The sequence below is a fragment of the Dreissena polymorpha genome, chromosome 8, assembly GCF_020536995.1.
Source record: "Dreissena polymorpha isolate Duluth1 chromosome 8, UMN_Dpol_1.0, whole genome shotgun sequence".
NCBI classification, from domain to species: Eukaryota; Metazoa; Mollusca; class Bivalvia; order Myida; family Dreissenidae; genus Dreissena; species Dreissena polymorpha.
This window is the reverse complement of record NC_068362.1, coordinates 32,555,911-32,583,345: the sequence shown is the minus strand read 5'-3', so window position 1 is coordinate 32,583,345 and position 27,435 is coordinate 32,555,911. Positions and strand designations below refer to the sequence as shown.

At 36.7% G+C, this 27,435-nt stretch overlaps 1 protein-coding gene across 1 annotated transcript in view; it reads right to left on the bottom strand.

The window, feature by feature from the left end:
* The window catches only part of LOC127840429 (dynein axonemal heavy chain 8-like), a 57,671-nt gene that overhangs the window by 12,214 nt on the left and 18,022 nt on the right, over positions 1 to 27,435 (bottom strand). Inside the window, exons 9-16 of the mRNA XM_052368846.1 lie at positions 26,080 to 26,169; positions 25,478 to 25,570; positions 25,016 to 25,120; positions 22,933 to 23,071; positions 22,336 to 22,450; positions 20,140 to 20,330; positions 8,349 to 8,589; positions 7,785 to 7,987 (exon numbers count right to left, since the gene is read on the bottom strand). Coding sequence (XP_052224806.1) covers positions 7,785 to 7,987; positions 8,349 to 8,589; positions 20,140 to 20,330; positions 22,336 to 22,450; positions 22,933 to 23,071; positions 25,016 to 25,120; positions 25,478 to 25,570; positions 26,080 to 26,169 — 1,177 coding nt within the window. The remainder of the gene's footprint in view (positions 1 to 7,784; positions 7,988 to 8,348; positions 8,590 to 20,139; positions 20,331 to 22,335; positions 22,451 to 22,932; positions 23,072 to 25,015; positions 25,121 to 25,477; positions 25,571 to 26,079; positions 26,170 to 27,435) is intronic.

The window sequence follows — 27,435 nt, the reverse complement described above, 5'->3', positions numbered from 1 at the left end:
TTTCCATTTTGCAATATATTTGAATCATGGTCTGGGAAAACACATTTTCTTAAAATAAAATTCATTTTAATTATTAAATACTTACCTGCTATCCCTAGCTATACCTTTCTAGGAGAGTTAGCTTCTCCAGAAATCTTTAAGTGCCGGAATTCAGCCATCTCTCTACCTGAAAACAGATCAGGTTAAACTTAGTACAATGTAACCTAACCGGAAATCAAGAACCATTACTCATCTGACTTTTCATGCCATTATGAAAATACTAAACGATGAGCGGGGTGGAAGGTGGGACTTACGGATAGCAGGTAAGTATTTAATAATTAAAATCAATTTTATTTTAAGAAAATTTGTTTTAATGTCATAAATACATACCTGCTATCCCAAGCTGATTTTGTAGCTGTGGCAGGAGGTTCTCGTTATATTTTCCCATCACAGCAAAACCCATATCCAGATTTTTCAGCCAGAGATAGTAGAAATATGTCCTAAGATAAACTTCGTTAGTACAGTATTGTACTTCAGTTTCCGGATAGCGCCAGCACAATTACGCCATGGAAGAAACTACTGTTTGAGCAACCACAAGAGAACCCAACATATATAAATTGTCTTGTTGACACTCAAGAGAACGAAGATAGAAAGAGGAAAAGGTGGTCGGACTCCTCAAGAAAGCAGCTTGAAGCACTTCAGAAAGTGAAACATTATTAATATACGCCCACAAAGCAGAAAAAGCTCTTAATTCATGCGGTCTAATCTTAAACAGGGATAAATCCCTAGATGAGAGATGAATAAGCTTTCTTAATAGTCGAGGCTACCCAGCGAGAAATAGATGCCGCAGACACATCCCCCCTTTTTAACGAAATGAAAAGTCTTTTGCAAGAACGTCGAATGGACTTTACTCTTTTAAGATAGAAATCCAGCGCCCTGACCGGGCAAAGAAGTCTATCATCATCTTCTTGTCCACAAGTATTAGAAAGACTTGGAACTTTGAAGGGTTTAGAAGCCATAGAGGGGAGTTGATTTTTAGCAAGGAATCCTGGTTGACATAACAACGTTACAGATCCATCTGAGGAATCAAAATGAAGATGACCATCCTTGATAGAAAGAGCATGAATTTCACTTCTCCTTTTGGCTGAAGCCATAGTAAGAAGGAAAACGGTCTTACAAGTTAGAAACTGTAAAGAAGCTTGATCTCAAGATTCAGATGGAGCCTTAGTAAGCGAATCAAGAACACAAGCCAAATCCCATTTAGGTGCCAGTGTACAAGAAACAGGACGTTTAAGTTCCATAGATCGAATCAGTTCCGATATCGCTGGATCAGCACAGACTTGTGATGATTTAGTAAAAGCCAATGTATGTGAAATCATAGATCTATATCCTTTGATGGACCTAAGAGAAAGTTTCTTATCATCAAAAAGATAGATGAGGAAATTCGCTATGCGTCTAGCAGAGGGATTGAGGGGATCAATTTTCCCTCGAATACACCAATTAGAGAATAGTTTCCATCAAGCATCATAGACTGCTCTGGTGGATCTTCTCCTTGCAAAAGCAACCGGGTTTGAAGCCCTGACAGAAAAAACGTTTCTTCTGCAGAGATTGCCTGATAACGGCCAGATGTGTAAGTTTGAACATTGCTGGATCCGCATGCAGTCTGCCTCTTTGAGACAGAAGATCTGATCTGTGAGGAAGTGTCCTGGGATAATCATACAGGAGACTGAGAAGATTGTTGAACCACGATCTCCTGGGCCACCAAGAGGCGATCAGGAGAATGCGACACAAACTCCCCCTGATATTCGCCAATATTTGGGGAATCAGAATGGGTGGGGGATAAGCGTAAGCGTCCAGTTGGTCCCAATCGAACGAAAGCGCGTCTACTGCCCACGCTGCTGGATCGTAAACCAGACTCACATACAGAGGAAGTCTGTGATTGTGTCTGGTTGCAAATAGGTCGACTAGAGGATAACCGAACATGAGAAAAATCTGATTAGAAAATCTGCCAGAAAAAAAATGTTGAGTGTCTAGCAAAGAACAAGTAATTCCTTGGTTTCCAGATACAGGGAGTGAGAATGTGTTCCCCCATGTGCCTGAATGTAAGTCACAACTAATGTGTTGTCTGTTGACACCATCACATGTGACTGGAAATGAGATACAGCTTGAAATACCGCTCGCATTTCTAGATTGTTGATATGCTGATGTGACTCCTGAAGAGACCAGAATCCCGAAACTGTCAGACTGAGTGGTTCCAGATGAGCACCCTACCCTTCCATGCTCAAGTCCGTCATTAGATACAAAGACGGTTGCGGAGGAAGTAGGGGCACTCCTGCCAAGAGAGTCTCCTCGTCTAGCCAACACTGAAGATGTGGTATTAACTCGGAAGAATAGGAATCTGCAATAACATATTGTATGGAAACCATTTCCAACAATTTGAGAGGTAATGCTGAAGAGGACGAAGGAACAGACGTCCTAATTGCACAAAGTCTGCTACTGAGCTCAGGATACCGTTGAGAGATAGGAACTCTTGAGCTGTCATATGAGATTGGGACAAAACCTAATTGACCTTCAGCAGAAAGTCTGATATATGTTGACGAGACACCCTGACCTTGTTGATGTGAGTGAAGAAATTCATTCCCACAAAAGTGAAATCTTGAGATGGAATGAGGTCGGATTTGTCTGCATTTAAAAGGAGACCTAATAATAGGAGTTCCTTCCAAGAAAATTGCAGATGTTGCAGAAGCAATTGACGATCAAGCTGGGGTAACAGCCAGTCGTCAAAATACTGAAGAAGCAGAATACCGTGAAATCGGAGATGTGCTCCTACTGCAGCCATAAGCTTGGTAAAGATAAGAGGAGCTGTTGCCAACCCAAAAGGCATCGCTCGGAACTGGTATCCCTGGCCTCGAAATGCAAAACGAAGGTACTTCCGGTAGTTGGGATGTATAGGAACATGGAAGTATGCATCTTCCAGATCCAAGGACACCCCCCAGTGAAGAGGTTTGATGGAATTCCTTATGAAGGAAGGAGTCTCCATCTTGAAAGTTGGTTTGAGTAGATACATGTTGAAAACTTTTAAGTCTATTACTGGTCTCCAGGAACCATTTTTCTTTTGAACAAGAAAAAGACGACTGTAAAATCCTGGAGAATAAGGGTCTGTTACCCTTTCTACCACCTGTTTTTCCAAGAGACCGAGAATGGACTCTGGAATCTGTGGATGTGGAGATACCAGCCCTACACGGACGCGAGAAAGTGGAGGTCTGTTTTCGAAAGGAAAAGTCAGGCCTTCTGTAACTAGCAAATGAACACAAGCGTCCGAAGTTATACGAAGCCAACGATTTGAAAAATGAAGAAGTCTGGCCACTACTGGTATTTCCGGCATCGGAGGAGAAGGTGGTAGAAAGGGTAAGTACCTAGGGCTGATAAGAAGACGGTCCACCCTTGCCGGTAAAAGGTCTGGAATAACTCTAATCTGGCTGAGACTTGTTCTTCCTACCAGATTTCTTAACAGAAGATTTCTGAGAAACAGAAGGTCTGTTAAATGAAGACTGTTTGTTAGGAACTGACAGAGGATTCAAGGAAGGCCTTTTAGAGAAAAGGTTATTTCTCTTATCCTTCTTAACTACTGGATTATTCATTGGTCTAGAAGCAGGTCGCTTAAAGGCACCTTGGAGTTGTCCAGAGTTGTTTCTAGCTAAAAAGCAATGAAGTTGATCATCTTTGGCAGCTGAAATTGCGTCATGAATCCTTCCACCGAAAAGAAATCCTGATGAGAGAGGTGCCGTTCTGAGAGCATTTATACCCGGTTCTAATAGAAAATCTTTAGGTAAAGAAGAAAGGATAAGATCTCTACGAATCCTTAGCATCTCCGACATTGAAGAAGCAGCATTATGTGAAAGAGACAATGTCGTTTGTGAAAGATGAATTAACAAATCACGAAGTTCTTCAGGAACCAAGTCTGACCAATCACACACCAACTGCAAAATAGTTGCTAGCATGAGATCTATCTGGTTGGTAAGACATGGAGATCTGCGTTCTCTCACTTCCCAATGTTCCAACATTTAATAAGGAACAGAAACCAAAGTTGAAGAAGTAGGCATATTAAGCAACAGCTTATTGATGTCAGGATCCTGAACCGGTAATTTGGCAAAATCCAATCCGGAGGTTGGATCTGGTACGGGAGGCTTGTAGCTTCTAGTACGTTCATTATGTTTAGGATCAGATAAATCCTTAGGCACCTTCTACAGTTCTCCTCGTTTTGGAATGGTCTTATTAGCTGATTCCAACGATTGAAAAACTGATAATACAGTAGAACCAATAGGAAGGCGTGTATCAATGCGAGACGAAGCCTTAGAAAGCCTGTTGGGATCAAATGTATGAACTAATTTTTCCGTAATAAAGATCGTCAAATTAGTAGACATCTCCACAGGTCTTGGGCAATAATCATCACCAAGAGTTTGAAATATCAGTTCATTTATCTGATTAATTGATGACAAATAATGATCAGTGTCATAATTGGGATCTACCTCCGAATCGGCCTCATTGTCTACAACACCAGCTGTGTGCATAGAATCAGCGGAAACCAAAGTGGAAATACTAGGACGATTATCATGCACCAGATTGCGAGTATCTGGTAATGATGAATGACCATCAACAGAATCAACACCCTGATAATTAAAACCGGAAGATGACGGTGAATTATCAGGATTGACTGCAGACCTGTAACCCTACCGATTGCTTCTCAGTAGAATGGAGGGCATCTCTCAGTAGTTTTGGGCTGTTGTAAGTAGTTTTAACCTTTTAATCATTTTGAGCATTAAAACACCATGACTGGGTCACATATCAGTTTAACGGTACATAAAGCATAAGATGAATTTACTTGCTAATAATTTAATATGTTAAGTGATTTTTTTGCTTTTATTTGTTACAGCCTGTGCCATTTGGATTGAGAAAATTATAGCGTGATAAACCATGAAATTGGAAAAAATAGCGTGATAAACCATGAAATTGGGAAACATTAAGCATTATAAATATGATTATAAGTAACAGAATTAAAATTGTTTTAAGTGCATGTTTGACAGCATTTTTATATTATAAAGTGCTGCTTTAATGTCTTCTTACAATGAAGACAATATTTAGTTTATATCCATCCACATGCATATTAAACTTGCAATAATCTATAGATTCTTAAATACACCATTTGATCATAAGCTTTTTAAGAGTAGCTATTAATTTAATTCAGTATTTTTTTTTTTAATAAAATATCATAAGGGGAAAACAAACAAACATTGACAAACACCACACCCATTAGTGTTCTTGTTGTGTTAATGATGTATTAAATTGAGTTAAAATAATATATTTTATTTGTTTACCTTTCAATATCTTGCACTTGACAACCTCAGTTTAATGCTAATTTTGCTATCTCATTAAACTGTACAGCGCAACAAACATAATAAAGCAGAATATGCATATGAATCTGAGTAAACACAGGTCCACTAACATAAAAATCAAATCATGTTTGTCTCTTTCCATTTTCGAACGACACTCATCTTATTATAATAAATGCTTTAACTTTGTGAGTGGACTAAACTCCAATTTTCCAACACTCATTTCCGTGACGCACATTGATGCAGATTTCTGATAAATATGTGTTGCTGTTTTTTTATATATCTCAAACGTAGTATTTTGCGTAAATTGACACAGGCATTACATCATTCCCTAATGACCATAATGATATCCATTGTTAATTTGAATGGTATTTATTTATTTTCGCAGTTAATCGCAATTCTTCGTCTGCTTGCTGCCATCTTGGACGTGTGTAAAAACAGGCGCGCTGAATCCCTATACATCGACTATCGTCGGTATTCTCCGCAATTGAGAGAGAGATGTGTATACTGGATAGCAACGTAAAATCGTATATATTCGGCTAAATTTGCGAACCAATACTTAAGTCTGTTGTCGTTCAGTGACGACTCGACAAGCTCGATCAGCACTCGTTCCCCGCAAAGCTTGAATTTTAACGTTTCTTTAATTACTACGCAAGCGCCAAATGATTATGATTGATAAATTACCCGCAAAGACAGACAATATGCATAAGTACATGTACGATTAAAAACTGAAATTTGACCATTTTGATCGATGGATCCGTAGTTTTTCAGTACAAATCCGTAGTGCGTAGTTTAGCCAAATAATCCGTAGTTACTACGGCGAATCCGTAGAAGTAAACAGGTCTGTGACTGGAACGAATTGTCCATATGAATCTTGAAGCCATAAAGTGTCCGGATTAGAGGATGTCGCAGTAGGAGGTACTCGAATAGGTAGCGTAGCCGAAACCTGTGGTATTGACTGGTGGTATTGACTGGTGACCGGTAGTATTGACCGTTGACCAGACCGGTCCCTGGTGACCCGTGGTTTTGACCGGTGACCGGTAGTATTGACCGGTGACCGGACAGGTCCCTGGTGACCAGTGGTATTGACCCGTGACCGGACCAGTCAATGTTGATAGAAGACCAGTGACCGGACCGGTCCCCTGTGACTGATGTCATGGACCGTTGACCGGACCGGTCCCCGGTACGTGCCGGTGACCGGACCCCGGTTCCATGGACCGGTCCCCGGTGACGTACCGGGCATACTATGACCAGTGTTGTCACCAGGCAATGACTGTATGGCGGCTGCCAAATGGTCCGGAATTGTCGTATTCCTTTACCAATGCCATCGGGCATAGACCGGCTGACGTTTGTCACCAAATGGTCTGATGTTGATCGACTTTCTAACTAAGTTAGCGTAGTACGATCTCCATCTTGCCCTAAACCCAGTGACTGATGCTGCAATTTCTTGTCCCAAGTCTGCAAAGTCACAGGGAATTTCTCATCTGATGACGTTTCATCTGTCCGTTTTCTGCTAAGAAACGTTCTGCAACAGATTGCTCTCTGCCACGTCGCATCGTCCCAAGCACTGCAAACAGAACATTTATGTTCAATGGTACAATTAATACAAGACAAACAAGTCTTGTGGGAATCCCACGAAGCCTTAATGTGTCCACAAGAGCCTCAAATTTGTATATTCATTCTTAAAAAGAAAGAAATCTATGTAAGAGAACAGTTAAATTGAACAAAATAAATGAAATAAACAGTAAAGCAAAGCAGAAATACTGTACAATATAGTCAATACGTGTTGACAAAAAAGGCCACGAAATGCACGTGCTCAATTCATGAGCATATGTAAAATCGCTGCAAATTGTTGAAAATCAATTAAATAATAACAAAATAATACCAGAAAAGATTTCTGAATGAAGCAGAAACGATAAATTATCTAATTCATCAATTTCAAACCCATATACGACGCAGAATATAATAAAAACAACCAAATTTCAGAGCCGATGAAAAATGGCAAACTGCACGGCGTTCTCCAAAAAAGTAAGACGAGTTACGGTTCTTGATTCCCGGTTAGGTTACATTGTACTATGTTTAACCTGATCTGTTTTCAGTTAGAGAGGTGGCCGAATTCCGGCACTTGAAGATTTCTGGAGAAGCTAACCCTCCTAGAAGGTATAGCTAGGGATAGCAGGTGTGTATTTATGACATTAAAACAAGTGCTTAAAGTGTTGTCCCCGCCTAGCCTGTGCAGTCAGCACAGGCTAATAAGGGAAATCACTTTCCGCTTTAACTGAATTTTTGCTTTAAAAAGGACTTCATTTAGCCCAAACTGCACAGGTCAATCTGGTATGACACTGACACATCTGCATTAAGCCCCACGTTCCCCAAACAGAGCTAATTTGTTGTAACCTTGCCACATGTACCAACCGAGTTGTTTCTTCTTGCCGAGTCCCTCAATCTGGTTGGTGGGGTCCGATCCCATGGACAGGAAGCAGATGAGTGGTGTGCGTGTAATGCTCTCAGCCCACGTGTCCTCAAGGTTGAGTAGCACGGCCTCGGCGTACCTGGGCCCCATGCTGTCACTGATGTACTTGCGCGCCTGTGGAACTGTCCTGTCTGGACACCAGCTCCTGCACACATAGTACATAGACATGAACTGTCAGTTAAATTATTTTAACTTGCCTTTTCAGTTTGTGCAAAATGCAATTATGTATTGGATAATCAAAAACGAGGTTAGCCAAGGAAAGAGAGTGCTCTATACTACTAACTAGCTGCTTAGCAGTCATTTAACATTTCTTGCCTTAAATATTTACTTAATATTACTTCTTGTGAGACCAAAGGTGAACATATTGCTCATTATTGTCTTATTAACGCCTAGATTTTTATCTTATATCAACATATGATCACTTTGAAGCAACAAGTGCACAATTGGGCCTAATCTTCAGATAGCAAACTCAAGTCAAGAAGTTGTTGCAAATTAATTGCTGATACCGTATAAGCAAGAGTTTCTTGAAGGAGTCCAGGGCAGTTGTATATCCGTCAGGCATGATCTCTTCTTCTGGAGCGTCCGTGTCAAACCAGGCCCTCCAGCCCTTGTCATTGCGTGTCACCTGGTTGAGGATCTCTGCAAACTGGGCCAGGGAGCTGAGCTGCACCAGGTTGAGCCAGGTCATGTCTGAGATCCACTTGGCAGGCTTGGGGGTGACCGCATTCAGGTCCAGGGCAGCACCACCTGTAGCAGCCCAGAATGAGCATCTAGCGGAACAGGCAGTTTGGGGGAGCAACCCCAGTTTCTTATAGCATTTATTGAGAGCTAGTTAATCTCAAATAGCCTTTCCGTATAAAAGTGAATATTTAAGCTAGAAGGTTAAATATTAACCAACACAACCATGCAGACAGTCCATTTGGATTTGTTAGAAATAAAATAACATTTTGAATGTTATAAAAGAACTTATAGAACATCTTTAGTTTGCATTCAGTTTAGTTATACAAATCCCAAAAAGAAATATCTTATTGTCCCGTAATCGTTCATAGTTCATGGACGACACATAGTTACTAACAATGTTCATTACTCTTAAATTACCGGTGTGTATCTTATCATTCGATATCTCGTCATGCGCGAATTGCCAAGATGACGAGATTTGCATTAACTACCATTTTCTCGTGTCACGCATGGGACAAGTCGGTCCCTCTCTATTAATGTTTGTTTCTCTGCATAATACAGGATAAAATATTCAACAACACCATATATCAGTTTCTAGTCCAATTTAATGTCTAACATACTTAATATTTTCGGTTATACAAATACAGTCAGACATGATCGTATCTTTCTCGATCCGTACGCCTCCAAGTCTAAACGCTAACTGCCCTATTCCCCTCTAACATTTGCCCCATGAAACTCTGTTATGAATCCCATTGGTCAGTGTTCTATGCGTGTTTATTTCTGATTGGCTGAATTACAACATAGGACTGGGTATGTGCACGCTAATCAGCATTGTGATACAAATAAATAATGCAAATACAGCCTAAGGCTTGTGTCGACAGCATCGTTCTCCCTTTGTTTTTAAACATACACCAGATCCAAATATTTAATCTTTTGACCGTCATGCATACTTGCCACTGATATACTTGTCAATATTTCGTATATAAAGAAAACCCAAATATGTCACCCAATTTCTCATCATTATTTGACACAACTTATCCTCTCAATTTGATTTTTATGTATTTTAGGATACAGAAAAATCTTTAAGAATGTAAGTATGGAAGTAAACGAAAACATATTAACACATACGATGAAAAAATCAAACACGCAAACATGAAAACATCAGTGACTAAAACATATATATGATGAAAATCTGCAAATTATTAATGAAATTTTTAACGAATGTTTCTGCTGAAATAATAAAACGTCGGAATATTTAAATAGTCAATGTCAATCACAATGAAGTGGAATGTGTCACTGGTTTGGGAAATCCAATACGAATATTGTCCCTTTTTGACATCTTTGCTGGAGGCTATGTGGCGTCTGGGTGAAGAGATGAGACGTCTGGTTGGAGAGTATGTGACATCTGGTTGTAGATGGTAACATGCAGTCTATTGAAGACAGCGGCTTCCGAATGAAGACGATGATTGTCAGTCAGAGAAGCTGTTGGTCCTCGGTTGTCGCACGCTTTAGAATACTTCAAACGTTTATTATATATAGTTCTGAAGAATGTTCTGCATTCATGACTGTAGTATTATAATTATTGTTTATGTACACGTAATTAAGGTAACACATATATATATATATAAGTTCATAGACGATAAAAATGTTCACCTAATATATGTACAAAGTACGCGCGCTTTTTCATCATCAAGTCCATTCATATCATCGTATCTTTAAAAACAATTTTCGACGACGCGTGAAATGTCCATTAACAATCCACTCGTTGTATGGTACTGATGCTGATTCACAATTGGGATCGATGTCGACAATGTTGATCCTAATTGAAGTCGTCTGTTACGTCATCTTTTCTCGACGGATACATCGTCGTCGAAGATATCTGTATATCGATGACATATTTGTCTTGTGTGTCGGGGCGTTAAGATCTGATCACGATCTCAAATGCGTTATGAACGCATGTTGCTGCAGGCAAACCAAGCCAACGATGTCAGGAGTGCTGTTTTTCTCCTTAACTTGTATCGCATTGGCAAATCTTATAGGGTCAATTACATGAAATGATAAACGGGCCTTCTATTTACATATTAATGGAATTTGCTATATTAGCACTCAGATTACTTATCACACTTATGATAAGATTTACCCAAATATAAATTAATTTGCTAAAGGAACGCGATTCTCATGACGCAAATTTATTAGGTTTTATTTAAACTATACGCGTTTGTCTATTCAATGAAATGCATTGTGCTTTATTATGTTTTAACAAAATCCCTTGTCTTAATGTAGTCATTCTTATGAAGAAATGAAAAAGAACAAACTACATATACGATCAGTATCAAAAATTTAATGAATCATAGCAATATAGTTGTATCTTTTGCATCATACTAATAAAAGATACAGTGCGTTGCTTTTAAGGATATTTACAAACTATATTTAAATGTTATATATGCCAAAAATGGTTTTTACTTGAGCGCTGCAGGGCATAAGCTAGCGTTGGTTAATGTCGTTGTCAAGTGCGTTGTCATAAACTAGTCTGATACGATACTAAAGTGTCGGTCAATCGGATTAGATCGATAAACGAATTGGGTATTTACCGTCCGTTGCGACAGGTGTGGTCTTTTTGTCATGTTTGTACCCGATTGAGATATATACACAATTATCACTTTGGGAACAGGAAACCTCGTTTCATTAAGCATACTTGATCATATAACCAGATGTTATCTATGGACAAACCTCATTGTTAATATGAAACGTAACACTGCGATAATCTTGGGAAATTGGAATCACACTTATATAATCAATTATTTAAATTTCATTAGTTTGAAGTAACGTTGACCTACGAGCCTAATTGTTTATATAGAGCTAAGACCATACCAACAGATGTTCCCGATAATAGAATTACATTGGGGAAATGAAACCATATTTGCACAATAAATTATTCAAACTTCATTATTCGGTGTGACATAAAACTTTATATGGCCTGTACAAATAAGATTTTCGGTTGACCGCTTTCATATGTACCGCTACGACGATAATTGACGTAATAACAATCCTATATGTCGATAGGTTGACCTGTTCCGTTAATCAAATGTCTGTCATTTATATTATCCTTCAATTTCCTAATCTTAACATATGGTATTAAACTTTTCAATTTATTTACCCCACCCTGGGTGTAAATGTATTCGTGTTCATACTTGAAATAAATCTTAAATCGGGTCTTAGTTTGTATAAATATCTCCCAAAAGTTTTATTACGCTTCAGAGCTGGTTGCTATTTCGCACGGATAATTGGCATTTCACCCGTATACTAAAGTATGACATTTTCATTTCATTCTAAACCCGTAAATGCTAATGACGATACATTATCAAAATCGGACGATACCGTCCTCTATAATCATCGATTTACATATCTAATACATATGCAATCAAAACATATTTCTCTATATACAAAAATTTGGGGTCTTTAAGTCTCGACATCTATCTCGCTTTATTTTGTAGTCCATTCATTTACATGTGTTCGGCCATTGTCTGAAGGCACGTGAAAATTGCTTTCTTCATGGCGTTATTTGAACGTGAAGTCTTTTTGGTTAATTTTCGTTTTTTTTTGTGTTTTAACGCTACCGCGTCAATTTGCATCTGATCATCCAAAGAATCATTTTCAAACCTACGTACAGGTGAGTTTTGTGAATTACTGTTATTGTAATGCATCGTATCTGATTCACTGGAGCTTGACTGTATATCCGCGAATTGTTTGTTTCTCAAATGTTTTTGCAATTCAGCAAGCGGAATGTTTTCCTCGTCATCCGTGTTATCTCTAATCTGTCGGGTCTGTTGCGTAATTACAGGTAACCCATGTACTGACGTATTTGAATCGCTATCAGAAGATAATGTGTCGTCCGCAAAGGCTAAATTTGCTTTTCTAATCGGGCGCGCTAGTGGTTTATCTATCATTGGCCATTCATCGATATTTGCATGCCTTATTTGATCAGCGTGAACTTTAATAGTTGAGTTGTCTAACTGATTCTTTATTACGTATGTTAACGGCGACTTTCGTTCGATTATACGATAATATGGTCTCCATTTACTGTCTAATTTATTCTTACGTTGAAAGTTTTTGTAGTAAACGGGGTCATTGATTTCGAATTTAATATCTTTCGTATTTTTATTCACATAATCAGCTTGTCTACGTTTCGATTTTTGAATTTGGGCACATACCTTTTTAAATGATTTGTGTTGTTCTTCTAATATTATTTTATGATAATCTTCACCGTGATATTTACATCTAGGCTTTAACAAGTTGTCTATTGGAAGAATAGGGTCTCTATTAAAAAGTAAGAAAAACGGTGTGTGCTTCGAAGTCTCGGATGTACTAAATCTCATTGCCGCTAAAGACATGTTTAAATGTAAGTCCCATTGTTGTACATTTTCTTGAACCCGTTTTGATAGTATATTGTTCATAGTCCCATGTGAACGCTTGTTCATGCCATTAGACGCAGGATGATATATTGTCGTTTTTACGTGGTCAATGTTCATTGATTTTAATGTTTCCGTGAACGCTGTGCTAGTGAATTCTTTTCCGTTATCAGTTATAATTCTTATAGGACAACTATGACGGCAATAAATCTCGTTCATTAACAGGTGTTTTACGCTATCAGAAGATTTATCCGGCGACGGAAACGCTTCTATGTATCCTGAGTATTGATCTACGAAACATATTATATATCTATTTCCAGAAAGCGTTTTCGGATATGGCCCGCATATATCTATGGAAACAACTGAAAACTGAAACTGCGGTATTGAGGTATGCGACGATATGGGAGCTTTAATTGCTTTTAAGTTTCTACTTTGACATATAATGCACTTTGATACATAATCATTTAATTCTTTGAACATTTTAGGCCAGTAATATTTCTTTTAGTGTCTGAAAAAGCCTTTGAGACCCAGGATGCCCGTTTTCATCATGATATTGCTTGACAACTGAACCAGTCAGGTGTTTAGGTACAAAAAGCCTGAGAGTAGGTTCCTCATCTACGTTTGATATGTAGTACAGTATGCCATCAACCGTAATATATCTATCATCTTCATTCTTGTTCTGTTTCCCTAATCTTAATCTCGCTTTGATTTCAGATATATGAGGGTCTTTTTCTTGTTCTATTTGCATATTAAGCCCTGATATGTTATCGTTCGACGCTGTGTTGTCGACTGGGAGTGGCTGCGGGGTAATAATATTATCAATTATTTGCTTGTGGTCAATGTTTGTGGAGTCGATTACGTTAATTTCGCGTGTTTGGTCTTATTTATTTGCGAATTAATCGTAAAATGTTTATCGTTAATATCTAATTCTAGTTCTGTTTGATCGCATTGATTATTCTTTATTTTGGTTTTTGGAGGTTGGCTTAGAAAGTCGGCAATAATATTCTTTTTCCCCGGTATATATTCAATTTTGCAGTTATAGCCCCCTATACTTAAGGCCCATAATTGTATTTTCTTGTTTTGCATCGGACTTTCCAGTAAATACTTAAGCGGCTTGTGATCACTCCTTATAACAAATTCAGCATTGTGTAAATAATGGTGCAATTTACTTAGACTGTAAAATCATGGTTCAAACAGAAATCGCAAACCTAAATCAAGCACTTTTCAAGGACTTTTTAAGGCCAATTTTTCATTTTCAAGGCCAAGAACAGTACGTTAGTTTCCTTTAAAAAAAATGCATTTTCAAACCAGATTAACACAGTAAATGTCATTTAATTGCTCAAACTCATTAAACTTATTCCATATTAACTCATACATGTTATTTAATTACATACAAATACATGTTTTAATATCCATCCTTAACTCAATGAGTCTCACATATGTATTTACTTTTTAAAGTTATTACAAACAAACACATTGATTCTCAATATCATGTTTTCTGTGTGGGTTTCCCCTTTCTTGTGGCTTTTCAAAGCGCTTTCCCCCATCCCCGGACATCAATGGTCTTCATACATTCTCAACAATGTGCTTTTCGAATGTCATTTGTTTTCTGTACCCAGGAATATTCGGTTAACCACCCTGGTTTGAAACGACACTTACCCATCGCTGCGTTTTCACTCGCGAAAATTGATCACAACGAAGAACCTCTGACGTAGTACACATAATCTGTGACGTGTACACATAACATTTCGTACTCAATACGAAGCTTTTATTTCGTACTCAACTTTTTGCGCGAAGGAATTTATGATAAATTTTCAAATATTTCCCTTGAGAACGATTTAAGTTAATAATTAAAGCGATGATAAAAGTAATTTTGAGCAGAAATAAACATTTTCAAGGCTTTTTTACATGAAATAAGCACTTTTCAAGCACTTTTTCAAGGCCAACCTTTGTTCAAGGGCTTTTCAAGCATAGGACTCATTTTCAAGCACTTTTCAAGCTCTGTGCGAACCCTGAAAATATGCTGTAACATTCTTTTTCAATTGTACTATATTTGCATTGCGTGGGGCTTAATCTGTGCGATATGAAAAATATCGGCTTTTCGCCCACATAATCCCCGGTCTCGTTATTGTCGCATTTTTGAGTCAAACAGGCTCGGACGCATTTATCAGATGCATCAGTATACAATATATAACCTTTTTTTGGATCAGGGTATGAAAAATAAGGGATTTGCGTAAATGAGTCTTTTAATTGTATGAAACTATCTTCGCATTGTTTTGACCATTTAAATTGGACATTCTTTCTTGTGAGATTAATGAGAGGCTCGACTACTTCTGAATACGACCAACAGAATCTCCTATAAAATCCCGCTGCACCTAAGATAGATCGTACATCGCGCACGCACTTTGGCCTAGGGAATTGTCGGAGCGCTTCTACCTTTAACGGATCCGGCCTTATACCGTTTTGATCTATGATGAAGCCTAGATATCTAGTCTCTCTTTGTAAGAATTGACATTTTGCTAGTTTAAGCTTAAGGTTATGTTTACTGAGACTCTGTAGTACCGTATTTACGTGCGCTAAGTGAGATTGCAAGTCAGGTGAGAATATTAGTATATCGTCTAGATATGCCACAGCGAAGCCCTCACAACCTTTGAGTACTTTATTAGCCAATTCTTGAAATATAGCGCCGGCAGAGGAGGCACTGAAGGGCATAACATTAAATTGAAATAGACCCCTGAATCCCGAAGCAAAAGCCGTTTTTTCTCTGTCCTCTTCTTTTATAGGTATTTGCCAATATCCCGATATCAAATCTAAACTGGTGAAATATTTACTTTTACCTAATAACGCCAATATATCATCTATTAATGGTAACGGATAGGCAATTGGTTTTGTAATTTTGTTTAATTGTCTAAAATCAACACAAAACCTTTTCTCGTCTTTATTATCTTTGTTTGAGTCATGGTTATTTTTCTTTTTATCTACTAAAACAATAGGGAAGCTCCACGGACTTCTTGATGGACTTATTATGTTTGCGGCTAGCATTTCGTCGATGGCTTTATCTATGAATACCTTATTGTTTAATGGTGTTCGATACGGTTTCAATTTAATGGGCGGATGATCCCCTGTATCTATGGTAAATTCTATCGCTGAAGTTTGTGTTAATTCTAAATTATTTCTTGCGAAGAGAGTTCTGTGTTTTAAGAGTACCGGTAGAATATTTTCTTTTTGATCTTCGTCTACACGTAAATCTGATAAGATTTCATCTCTAGATAAGCCTGATTTCGGCTGATTATTTTTGATAACTTCTTGTACTGAGCATATTTCATTATCATTTACCGATTTTATTCGCCCTATGGCACAGTGTCGTCTAAGCCTTATTGTTTTGTGCGTATTGTTAATAATTAAAATGGGAAATTGTCTATCACGCGTTGTCTTGACTACTGAATTAACAATTGTTAAACCAGGTTCATTATCAAAGAAAGAATTGCTTATTCCATTGAATTCATAATTTGTATTTGAACGTATGCAGTTTCTTTTAGCTTGAGCAAAGAGTCTATATGCAGTTTGTGGTTTTAACACAGTATGTCTAGTTAATCTCACTATCGTTGAAAGGTGTACATCTTCTTCTAGAGGTACATAACAGTTATCAATCCTCAAACATCCTAAATCAAAGTATAAACGGACACCATTATCTTGTAAAAAGTCTCTTCCTAAAATAACATTTCTATTTATGTTACTTACTACAAAAAACATGTGCTCTTTATATATGCTCCCTATTTTGAATCTCAATTTTACACTTCTGTGGACATGTAATGAATTTCCATTTACCGACTTAAGATTTACTTTTTTTATTATCAGTGCGGGTTTTTGTTTTAACATATCATAAATACGTTTACTCACGATGCTAACTTCAGCACCGTTGTCTATCAGGCTTCTAAATTGAAACCCACCTGTTGAAATAACACAAGAATTTGGACTACCACACAAAGCGATATTATATGTCTCGACTTTTTCTTACCATAGACCCCTTTTTGGTAAGAATTTTCTAGTTTTTTCGATTAATGTACGTTTTTCTTTAAGTACATTCTCTACTAAAGTGTCCTTATTTACCACAATTCCAATAATCAATTTTATCTTTCCAATTTTTGTCATATTCGTTCTTGCGCCTGTTACCGTTTTGATCTATCGTATGACCGTTCCGCCCTACCGTATATGCACTTATCTCGCGTTGCCTACGGCGACAGATTTCAATAGAATGACCATGTTTCTTGCAATATGTGCAAACAATAGATGACCTAATACACTGTAACTCCAATATAGCGCGGTCAATGGGGTCCAAGCCGCGAAACAGCGTTATAACGGGTCCGCGTTATAGGTTTTGAGCTCATTTACTGCAGGGCGCTATAAAAAAACAGGTATAGAATAGCCTATAATATAGGTCATGTATATTGCCATGCTGTGTTGACGCAAATACATGCATATAAACCGAATCGTATCGATAACAGTATACATACCGCAAGCGGCTTTTCTTATGTGCACATTTATCCGATAATCCAATAAAATTGCAACATCACTTAAAAATAATAATCTTGAACATTAATGACGATATATGTTTAAGAAATTCGTAAACACAACCGTACGCATATATGCCATTTTCAGAAGTGTTAAGAGTACAGTGCATTATGGGGCAGAGCTTTCATTGGACGAGCGACTTTAAATTTAGATTGAATGCAACACGACTCATGTACAAAAAATTGTTTTATTGCATCATACGCATGCAAAAAACGTGTTTCCTGGGGACTTTCTGAAACCGCGCGAAAATGAAAGTGAAACTCTGTTAACAATTGCCGGTACACTGCGTTCGCATGTAAATAAATCGTCTGCATTATTTAATTTCTTATACACGAACTGAAAGATTAAATGACATAATACTAGAATGATAATGAAATGACAGAAAAAGTTGTTTTATACAGTAGGCAGTATATTTCACAGCCGCTCATTTAATATAGTCAAACTGCAACCATATCAAAGTAAGAATGTTTCAATCGTTTTGAATTACTTGAATTGTATAACTATCCCGCTTGCACTTAACTTATGGAAATTATCGCACTGAACCGCTCTGATGAGGAATACATGTAATAAACACTGACACGCGAGTTTTTCACACCTTTATTGACATTACACAACATTAACACCAATTAGCTGTCGGTGTTGTTTAACCTCGAGGCGATTATAATCGGTTCAACGGACGGTTGAATAAAGCAATCAACATGACTGTGATTGCCGCCATCTTTGAATTGTCTGAAAATACATGAAGTTGCATAATACGGATTTGAATAAGAAATCAAATGGAAGGTTGGAGAAAAAATGGGTGCCAAGCACCCTCCGCGTTATATTGGATTCAGCGTTATAACGGAGCGCTTTATATTGGAGTTACAGTGTATAATCGATATCTGTCTGAATATTATCGGTCGTAATGTTATTAAGTCTATTTACCTGTGATCGCAACTCAAATCAAGCTCTGACACTTTGCTCCTGTATAGCGCTTTTTAAAGCATTTGATAGGGTTGCATGATTTTCGCGCATTAATTTAAGTCTCAAATAATCGTGCCATAATCCGTCTATAAAAATTTCTACTAACTGTTTTTCTATATAGTCTAAATTACCTTCAATATTTTCGTATGCATCAGTCGCAAGAGATAAAAGTCGCTCAGCGTATATTTGAACATTTTCGTCGGTCTTTTGTTTAGTCGTCTTTAATAATGAGAAAGCGTATTGTGGGTCTTGAATTTCTGCAAATCTTAATTTAAGCTGTTCCTTTAAATCTGTCCACGTCCCTGTCGGATCAACAGTCAAAAAACGATGTATGTAATCACTAACAAGCCCTTTACTAGATTGGTAAGCAACAAATTTTAATTTATTCTCATCTAAATTGGTAAGCGTTCCATATTTTTCTATATTTTTAATCCAATTTTTAAATTCTTTTGAATTTCCATCAAATGATTGTACAACCTGTGAAATAGTCTGAGTGCTTATGGCCGTTTTAACATCTTTAATTTGTTCATTCAAATTTTGAAATAACTCAGGGATTATTTGATTTGCCATTTTGATACAAGCGTTAGGAAATAAAACAGTCACTCACCGGAAGTTGCAGAATATGTGCGGTCTGATGTCGTTGTTCCCGGCTCACGGTCGTTGTTACTGGTTACAGAAGTTGCCGAAACGGAGTTTCTTTGCGTTGTTTTTCATGGCTTCGTAATCGTAAGTGGAAGTATTTCTTTGTTCGAATCCTTGGTTCACAAGCACCATTTAACGTCCTGTGTCCCGTAATCGTTCATAGTTCATAGACGACACATAGTTACTAGCAATGTTCTTTACTCTTAAATTACCAGTGTGTAGCCTATCATTCGATATCTCGTCATGCGCGAATTGCCAAGATGACGAGATTTGCATTAACTACCATTTTCTCGGGTAACGCATGGGACAAGTCGGTCCCTCTCTTTTATGTTGGTTTCTCTGCATAATGTAGGATAAAATATTCAACAACGCCATGTATCAGTTTCTAGTCCAATTTAATGTCTGACTTAACTAATATTTCCGGTTATACAAATACAGTCTGATAGCTACATGATCGTATCTTTCTCGATCCGTACGCCTCCAAGTCTAAACGCTAACTGCCCTATTCCCCTCTAACATCTGCCTCATGAAACTCTGTTATGAATCCCATTGGTCAGTGTTCTATGCGTGTTTATTTCTGATTGGCTGAATTACAACATAGGACTGGGTATGTGCACGCTAATCAGCATTGTGATACAAATAAATAATGCAAATACAGCCTAAGGCTTGTGTCGACAGCATCGTTCTCCCTTTGTTTTTAAACATACACCAGATCCAAATATTTAATCTTTTGACCGTCATGCATACTTGCCACTGATATACTTGTCAATATTTCGTATATAAAGAAAACCCAAATATGTCACCCAATTTCTCATCATTATTTGACATTATTTTAGTAAATATAAATAAAAAATATTTAAGTAAATCTTGTGTTCTTGCTTTCAAATAAACAGATCAAATCTAAAATGCCGGTTCATGACATTGTTGTTTATGTAACTCATTCCCAAAATTTTAGCATGGTTGTTCATTCTTTTTAAAATTTCTGGTATTAAGTTAAAAGAAATAGGCCTGGCATGGACAAAGTTAAGTTTACCTTTGATGAAAGTCTGAAATTCATCATGTTTGACTTTGCCCTGTTGGAGGTCAATCTTTAATGTCATCAGAAGTACAAACAGGAACTTGTGTGACTCATACAGTCCTCGACAAGTGTAGCGGAAGGACTCGTAGGTGAGGTAGTCAATGATGTTTTGTATCCTTTTTGTAGGAACAGGGTTCTTGTCAGATCTGGAATTAACGAGAACTGTCAATGTAATGCCCCAGATATTCCTGTCCAACCTCCAGCTTACTTCTTTATCAGTGGTCATTGCTAGTATAGGTTTTAGAACTTGTTATCCATTAGTGCAAGTTTCTCTCAATGATTTTTTTTCTTGATTCCTGGTATGATAGTCAAGATATGTCCTGTATAAAAAAATCACAAGGGCAAAAACTGTAAAATTATAAAAGCAGAAGTTATGCTTTTTTCCACTCACCTTCTTTTAGATCTGCATATGAAATTTCAAGCTAAAACCTTGTATAGTTTGAACAAGAAATATCTTTAAAAAAAAAAGATAAACGGCGTTGATAGTTCAATGAATGAGATCAAGGATAGGGAATGTCTTTTTCTGAGCAGTTCTTAGCTGCATCACATGCAGTACGGGATGTTAAGCCGAGTTTTCGCAGCTTATTTTACATTATTACATATTGCTGGTCATAAACCTATAGATACAAAACAGAAAACCAAAAGAAGAATGGAAGTAAAATTAAAACATATGAGTCAACCGGCCACACGTGAAGTAACCGTATTTATAGGCGCGTTCTTCGAACAAACCTGTTTTAGTGGTTTGTTGGGCATTGCTATTTGATTCGATTATTAACAGTATTGAGAATCATCACGCTCATGCTTTATACATTAGTCAATATGGTGGAATAATTATTGTTAAATTAATCAAAAATAATTTTTATCATTGTATTGTTAAAAACACATTAAGAATCTATTATTGACATACCATAATTATATTGCTGAATATCTTCATTTAACATATTCTGGTCTAAAGAAAATTCCAGGTCACCTAGTTCACGGATAGCGTCTTTATTATATAATGATTATTTTACTGGCCGCAAACTCCGGTGATGACCAGTATATAAACTCTGACATTCACACACGAATTGACCCTGGCTGATATCTCGCAGGTTAAAATGCAATGCATTAAAGTGAGACCTCGCTTCCACTGCTCTTTATACTTTTACATGTTAACATGAATATGGAAGTAAGTACTAAATATAAGAACATAGCCTTTAAGTATAAACGCTTTTGCCCTGGCAATCCTCTGAAAAACAAGGTGCACACACAAACTGAATTGATGTCGAGAATTGAGTGTTTAACTGTTCTATTTATTAAGCCTTTTCATTAGAGATAAAATTGTTTCATGCGGTAAAACAGTGTTACAAAGACGCGGATATGTTTCCAATGTTCTGGTGGTATACTCAAATCAGCTAATGGAATAAATAAAGTGTATTCATTTGTACCTAGCCGCGGGAAATTTTATTTGAATTCTATTGGACACTTACAAAGGTCAGGTAAGGTGAAAATCTGGCTTAATACAGCTACACCGAAAAATATACCATACATAATTTCAATGCAATAAATCAACCATAAGAAATATCATTTAAAATATGTAAGACAGAGTTCTGGCTCTTGTACATTGCGCATCCCCTCAATTAGATCTGCTTACCTACTGTATGCAATTTTGAGCTGATTCCTGTGTTAGATTTCAAGTTTTGTTCTGGACACAATTTCAGTATAAAAAGATGGAAATAACTATACAAAAATGGAAGCAAGAGTTATGCCTATTGTTATGTCTATTAGTATGCACTGAGAAATCTATCTACCTATAAAGTTTGAAGATGATACCTCTTAGTTTTCAAATAGACTCTTATCAAACTTGAAGTGTACAAGAAAAACAAATCTGAATAACAAAGATTTGCATGCAGTATGTATAAATTGCTTTTGCTAAATGTTCAGTTCTTTTGAAAAACACACTGGACTATTTTAACTGTATAACCACTAAAAAAGAGTACAATTGTTATAATCATACCCTTAAGTCTTTTTTTCAAATGTGTTATATACAGTATGGCAATATTTTAGACTGCTATAATGCAACACATGCCGATAAACAGAAAACAAATCTATAGGCAAAGTAATATTAAAACATTTAAGTGGTCTTTCTGTATCTTTATAACACAGCATTACCTTGCCATGGACAGATCAAATATTCCCAGGAACTGTACCAATGATGTCTGGTACATTCTGTTGACTATAGTCATGTCACACATCAAGAAATATAGGATACTTCCTCTTGTAGCAACTGCAATGGAAACAAAACAATGCGTTATTGAAGTTTATTTATAGTGTATCAGGCATGACTTTTTGGCGCGGTGCTGCTCAACATTTGAAGCAACGCATGACCCTTTTCAGAGACAAAAGCTGCCACACGCCTTTATCAAGAAAAATCTTAATTGCCCCTTGAACAAAATCTTTAGCCTCAATGTCAGAAAAAAACAGCAAGAATTTTCCTCAAAAGATTTATTTCCCCCCAATATTCTCTTTTATGTTTTACAGTAAAATTCAAATACATTTGTAAATATGGTAACATTATTGTTAACCAGAAAGAAACAGTTGAGAACGTTTAAATTACACTACATGAATTTCTGATGAGTGCTAACAGAGCGTCTCGAGCTGTGGCTGAATGACATCAGACTTATCCATTGGTTTGCGAATGAAGTTAAACATTAAAATAAAATAAAATAGTGCAATTTTTGAAGACTAGTATTATACAAAATCATTTACCTGGCCTAAATTCTTCTCTGGCCTCATTGATTTTGATTTCAGTCTCTGCTGCTACAGTGAGTTTTTCACTGACCTCTGCAGCAGTCACCTTGGTTACTGCCAGTACAGTGATCAGGGACTCATCATCCACTAGGGAACCCTGCAAACAGAATAGTTAGATCCATTCAAAGTTAACTGCGCTCTGGAAAAACTCAGTTTGATTCATGTGTGTAAAGTTTTGTCCCAAATTACCTGTGAAGTCAGCACAGGCTTATCAGGGATGAAACAATGGTATGGTATTTTTGTTGAAAGGAAGTCTCTTATTAGCAAAAATTCCACTTTAGGCGGTAAGTGTTAACCCTGAAAAGCCTGTGCACACTGGGACGAAACTTAACGCACATGCATTTAACCCAACTTTCCCAGATTGATACTCAAGAAGGTTCACAAAGTCAAATGTGTTGTTACTATTGTAGCTAATTTACATGTCTTGTTTGTCAACCTGTTGAACTAAATTTGTCAGGTAAATGTTTTACATATAGAACATTTGTTCATTTTTTGGTGTAAGAGCATGTAACATCTTCACTTGAAAGGGATTCAATTAATACCCTGTACATTGTCTCCATTTCCATATAAGGACTTATTGCATGAGAATTTAACACATTGGCTTGTTATGAATTTAAAGTGATATTATGGGCATTTTTCATTGTTGAATTGAGCTGAAAAGAATTAACAGGTCAAAAGAGTTTGTTTAAATGTGGTTACTGACCAATTATCTGCAATTCATCTTGCTACCAGTTGTTTATAAAAAATATATATCATATTCGATATTTTACATGACTCACCCAGTCCTCTAAGCCGAAATAATCCGTAAAACAAAATTTTGTCTTTGTGTTGTATGAACGAATGTGCATGAAAACTACATTTAGACTCACATCGTACATCGAATCATTTCTGTCGTCAGTTGTCAAAACGAAAGTACGGGTGATATTCAAATGCATTATTTTTCTCTTTCTGGGATATTGTTTTAGTATTTCAATGCTGCATTAACAAATATAAGTGTACATGAAGTGAAAACACCCAAAATAAACAACGGTTGCGATAGACACCTATAAACTGTTAGATGCCCATAATATCACTTTAACCATCATGTACATGATATTGGGCAATCTCACAGGAGCCATAGTCTTTTTTTCACAGTTTCAATACCAGTTTATTGCATTAATATGATATATTTTATCCCATCATCAGACGTGCATTGTCGAAATAAACCACTGTGGAATAAATTTTCCTCTATTTTGGCAGTGCTGAAATATAGCTGTCACACGCAGCGGAGAATGGTCATATTACTCGGAATCAACTATAATCATTTTTAGTAAAATCGAATCAGATTCAACAACACAAACAATTTGATACCAAGATGTAATATATTTTTAACTCATAAAGCAAAAAAAACACTATTAACAAATATTAAGTGCGCGTACTCGTGACGTCATTATTAACACGTCATACGACACAATGCATGTTCTTTCACGCTAAAGCCGCAGTTGTTAAGTGTTTTTTTCATTATTTCTTAAAAATCGGGGACATAGAGGTATGATAAACAGAAAAACAGGTTAGTTACTGATCTTTTTGTAATGTATTAGGCTCGGCATGATTAAAATGATGAAACAATGTTTGCTTAAAATAACTTTGGGATTTTCCGTGTAGTTCGATTTTCCTATTCTATTTTTAAAGAAATAATTTACGACTAAGAAAATTGATGGGATAAATCTAATACTGTCAGTGCCGAATAAAGCAAAGTTTATTTTGCTCGGCACAAAAATCTGAACCACTCGCCTATGCTGGTGGTTCAGATTTTCTAAGCCTCGCAAAATAAACTTTGCTTTATTCGGCACTAACCTAGTATTCTCTATTAACTGAGAACCAAAAAGCAGTGACTTGCCTTTTTTCTTTACTGATATTTTTCTATAGTTCAATACTATATGGAACAAAAATAAAGCATTGTCACGATTGTGACCAATACCCCACCTAGGTTTGTAAGTTATGTTCATGAGCAAATAACTTAGAAATGTGTGAATTCTATCTTAAGTGGCGTTCAGCTTACCTTTGTACTGGTGAGTTTGTACAGCAGATTGTCCTCCAGTTGTTTCATCTTGCGCTTGTTAGCTGTGACATCCTCCATCAGCTTCACTCTTTCAGCCTCTAATTCCTAAATGCAAAATTCTTCTATAATAAACCATAACAAGCTAGGACAAAACAGTTTTACAGTAAATAAAATGAGTTTTCACTATGATTACATTAATCAATATAATAAATATTACAACAATTAACATTTAAGAAAAAAAATATTCCACAAGGGATACAACTCACATGTATCGGTCCATGAGACCGTCATTCTTGGAAAACTTGGCTAAATGCATGTGCGAAGTGTCGTCCGAGATAAGCCTGTGCAGTTTACACAGGCTAATGTGGTACAACATACTCCGCCTACACAGACTAATCTGAGACTGCAATTTACACACATGCATTAAGCCCAGTTGTCCAAGAATGGAGCTGATATTGTTACCTGTTTCTCTGTGAGTATAACTCTGCCAAGCAGTTGGTCTTCCAGGCCCTTCATGGTGACTGTAAAGTCTATAATGGATGTTCTGGCACTCACCTATTAAAACAATAATAAAGAATTATACAGATAAGATGAATATCTAACTATAACTGTCATTGTCTTGCTTGGAATTGCCCTTCCCATTATTGAGATCTACATACCCATGAAGTTTATACCAAGTACAGTTTGCAATATCTTCCTCATTTAATATTTCATAAATTAACAAAAGATAATAACTCAAAACATAGATGCAAAGTAATGATCATTGTGCCCCATCAAATAGATCTTTCTGGCTATGAAGTAAAATGTTGATACCTCTCATAGTTTTCTGGGTATGTTTGAGACAAAAAAATCTGAAAACAAAACAACAGACAGACAACCTTAATCTAATATTCCCCACATACAACTTAATTGTGCTGTGGGGTATAAATATTAACATCTTTATTAAAATGTTTAAGAGGATTATTAAAGATGCACATTTTCTTAATTTTGAATGGTAACCATTTAACATAACAGGTCTCATGGAAAAACAACTTGTGGTAGATTTACCAGAGAGGAAATGTTACCTCTGGTGTGTATGCTGGGTTGGCCAACTTGGTGGTGATGTATAAATAGAAACCCTTCATTATGTCACATTCCTTGTCACCAACTTTCACCTACAACAGAAATAGTTTTATGAATTTATTGCACATGTTGTTGTTTTTTTAAGAAATCAATGGGCCCCATGTATTTCGAGTTTAATTTTTATTTCAACAATAAAACAAGAGCTGTCTCCATAGGATGACATATGCCCCCAAAAAAGCTTTGATAGTTATGTAAGACAGAACAACTTTTCAAAACCTAAATGCCGACCCTAAGTTCAAGGTCATGGCCACAGAGGTCAAGAATTGTGTGTGTCTGGTAAGGTCTTTTCCATATACACATGCATACCAAATATGAAGGTAACATCTGAAGCAACATATAAGTATTAAGCATTTTTGGTTACCTAAACGCAGATTTCGAAACCTAAACGGGGACTCTAAGTTCAAGGTCAAAGGGGTTAAAATTTGTGTGCATATGGAAAGGCTTTGTTCATATACACATGCATACCAAATATGAAGGTACTTCTTATGAGCATTTTTCGAAACCTAAATGCAGACCCTTTGTTCAAGGTCAAGGTGAAAGGGGTAAAAATTTGTGTGCGTATGGAAAGGCCTTATCCATATACACATGCATACCAAATATGAAAGTTACATCTGAAGCGACATAGAAGTTATGAGCTTTTTTCAAAACCTAAATGCAGATTTCGAATATAATCGTGGTCCCTAAGTTCAAGGTCAAGGTGAAAGGGGTTACAATTTGAGTGCGTATGGAAAGGCCTTGTTCATATACACATGCATACCAAATATGAAGGTACTTCTTATGAGCATTTTATGAAACCTATATGCAGATTTCGAAACCTAAACGCCTAAATTCAAGGTCAAGGTGAAAGGGGTAAAAATGTGTGTGCATGTGGAAAGGCCTTGTCTATATACACTTGCATACCAAATATGAAGGTTACATCTGAAGCGACATAGAAATTATGATATAGTATGATAAATCCAACAAAAACACATATTTTTCTTTCCTTTTTTATCAACGTTTCGGCTTACGCCTTCATCAGGATAATACAAATAATAACAGAAAGCGGATGTTACGTCATTGACTTAACGTACATTAAAATGCGGGAAAATGTACGTCAATAAAATGAACGTTAATTAAATTAAGCTTAACTTTCGGATTCAAGAATACACAATTTCCTATAAAATTATATATAAAAATACTAATAGGAAAAAACAAAAGTAAGCTTAATTAAATTGAAGAGCTAGTCTTTTATGTTAAAAAGAACTTTGTTATTCATACCATTAGGGTGTAATGTTTTAAGTCTATGTATATAGTAAGTT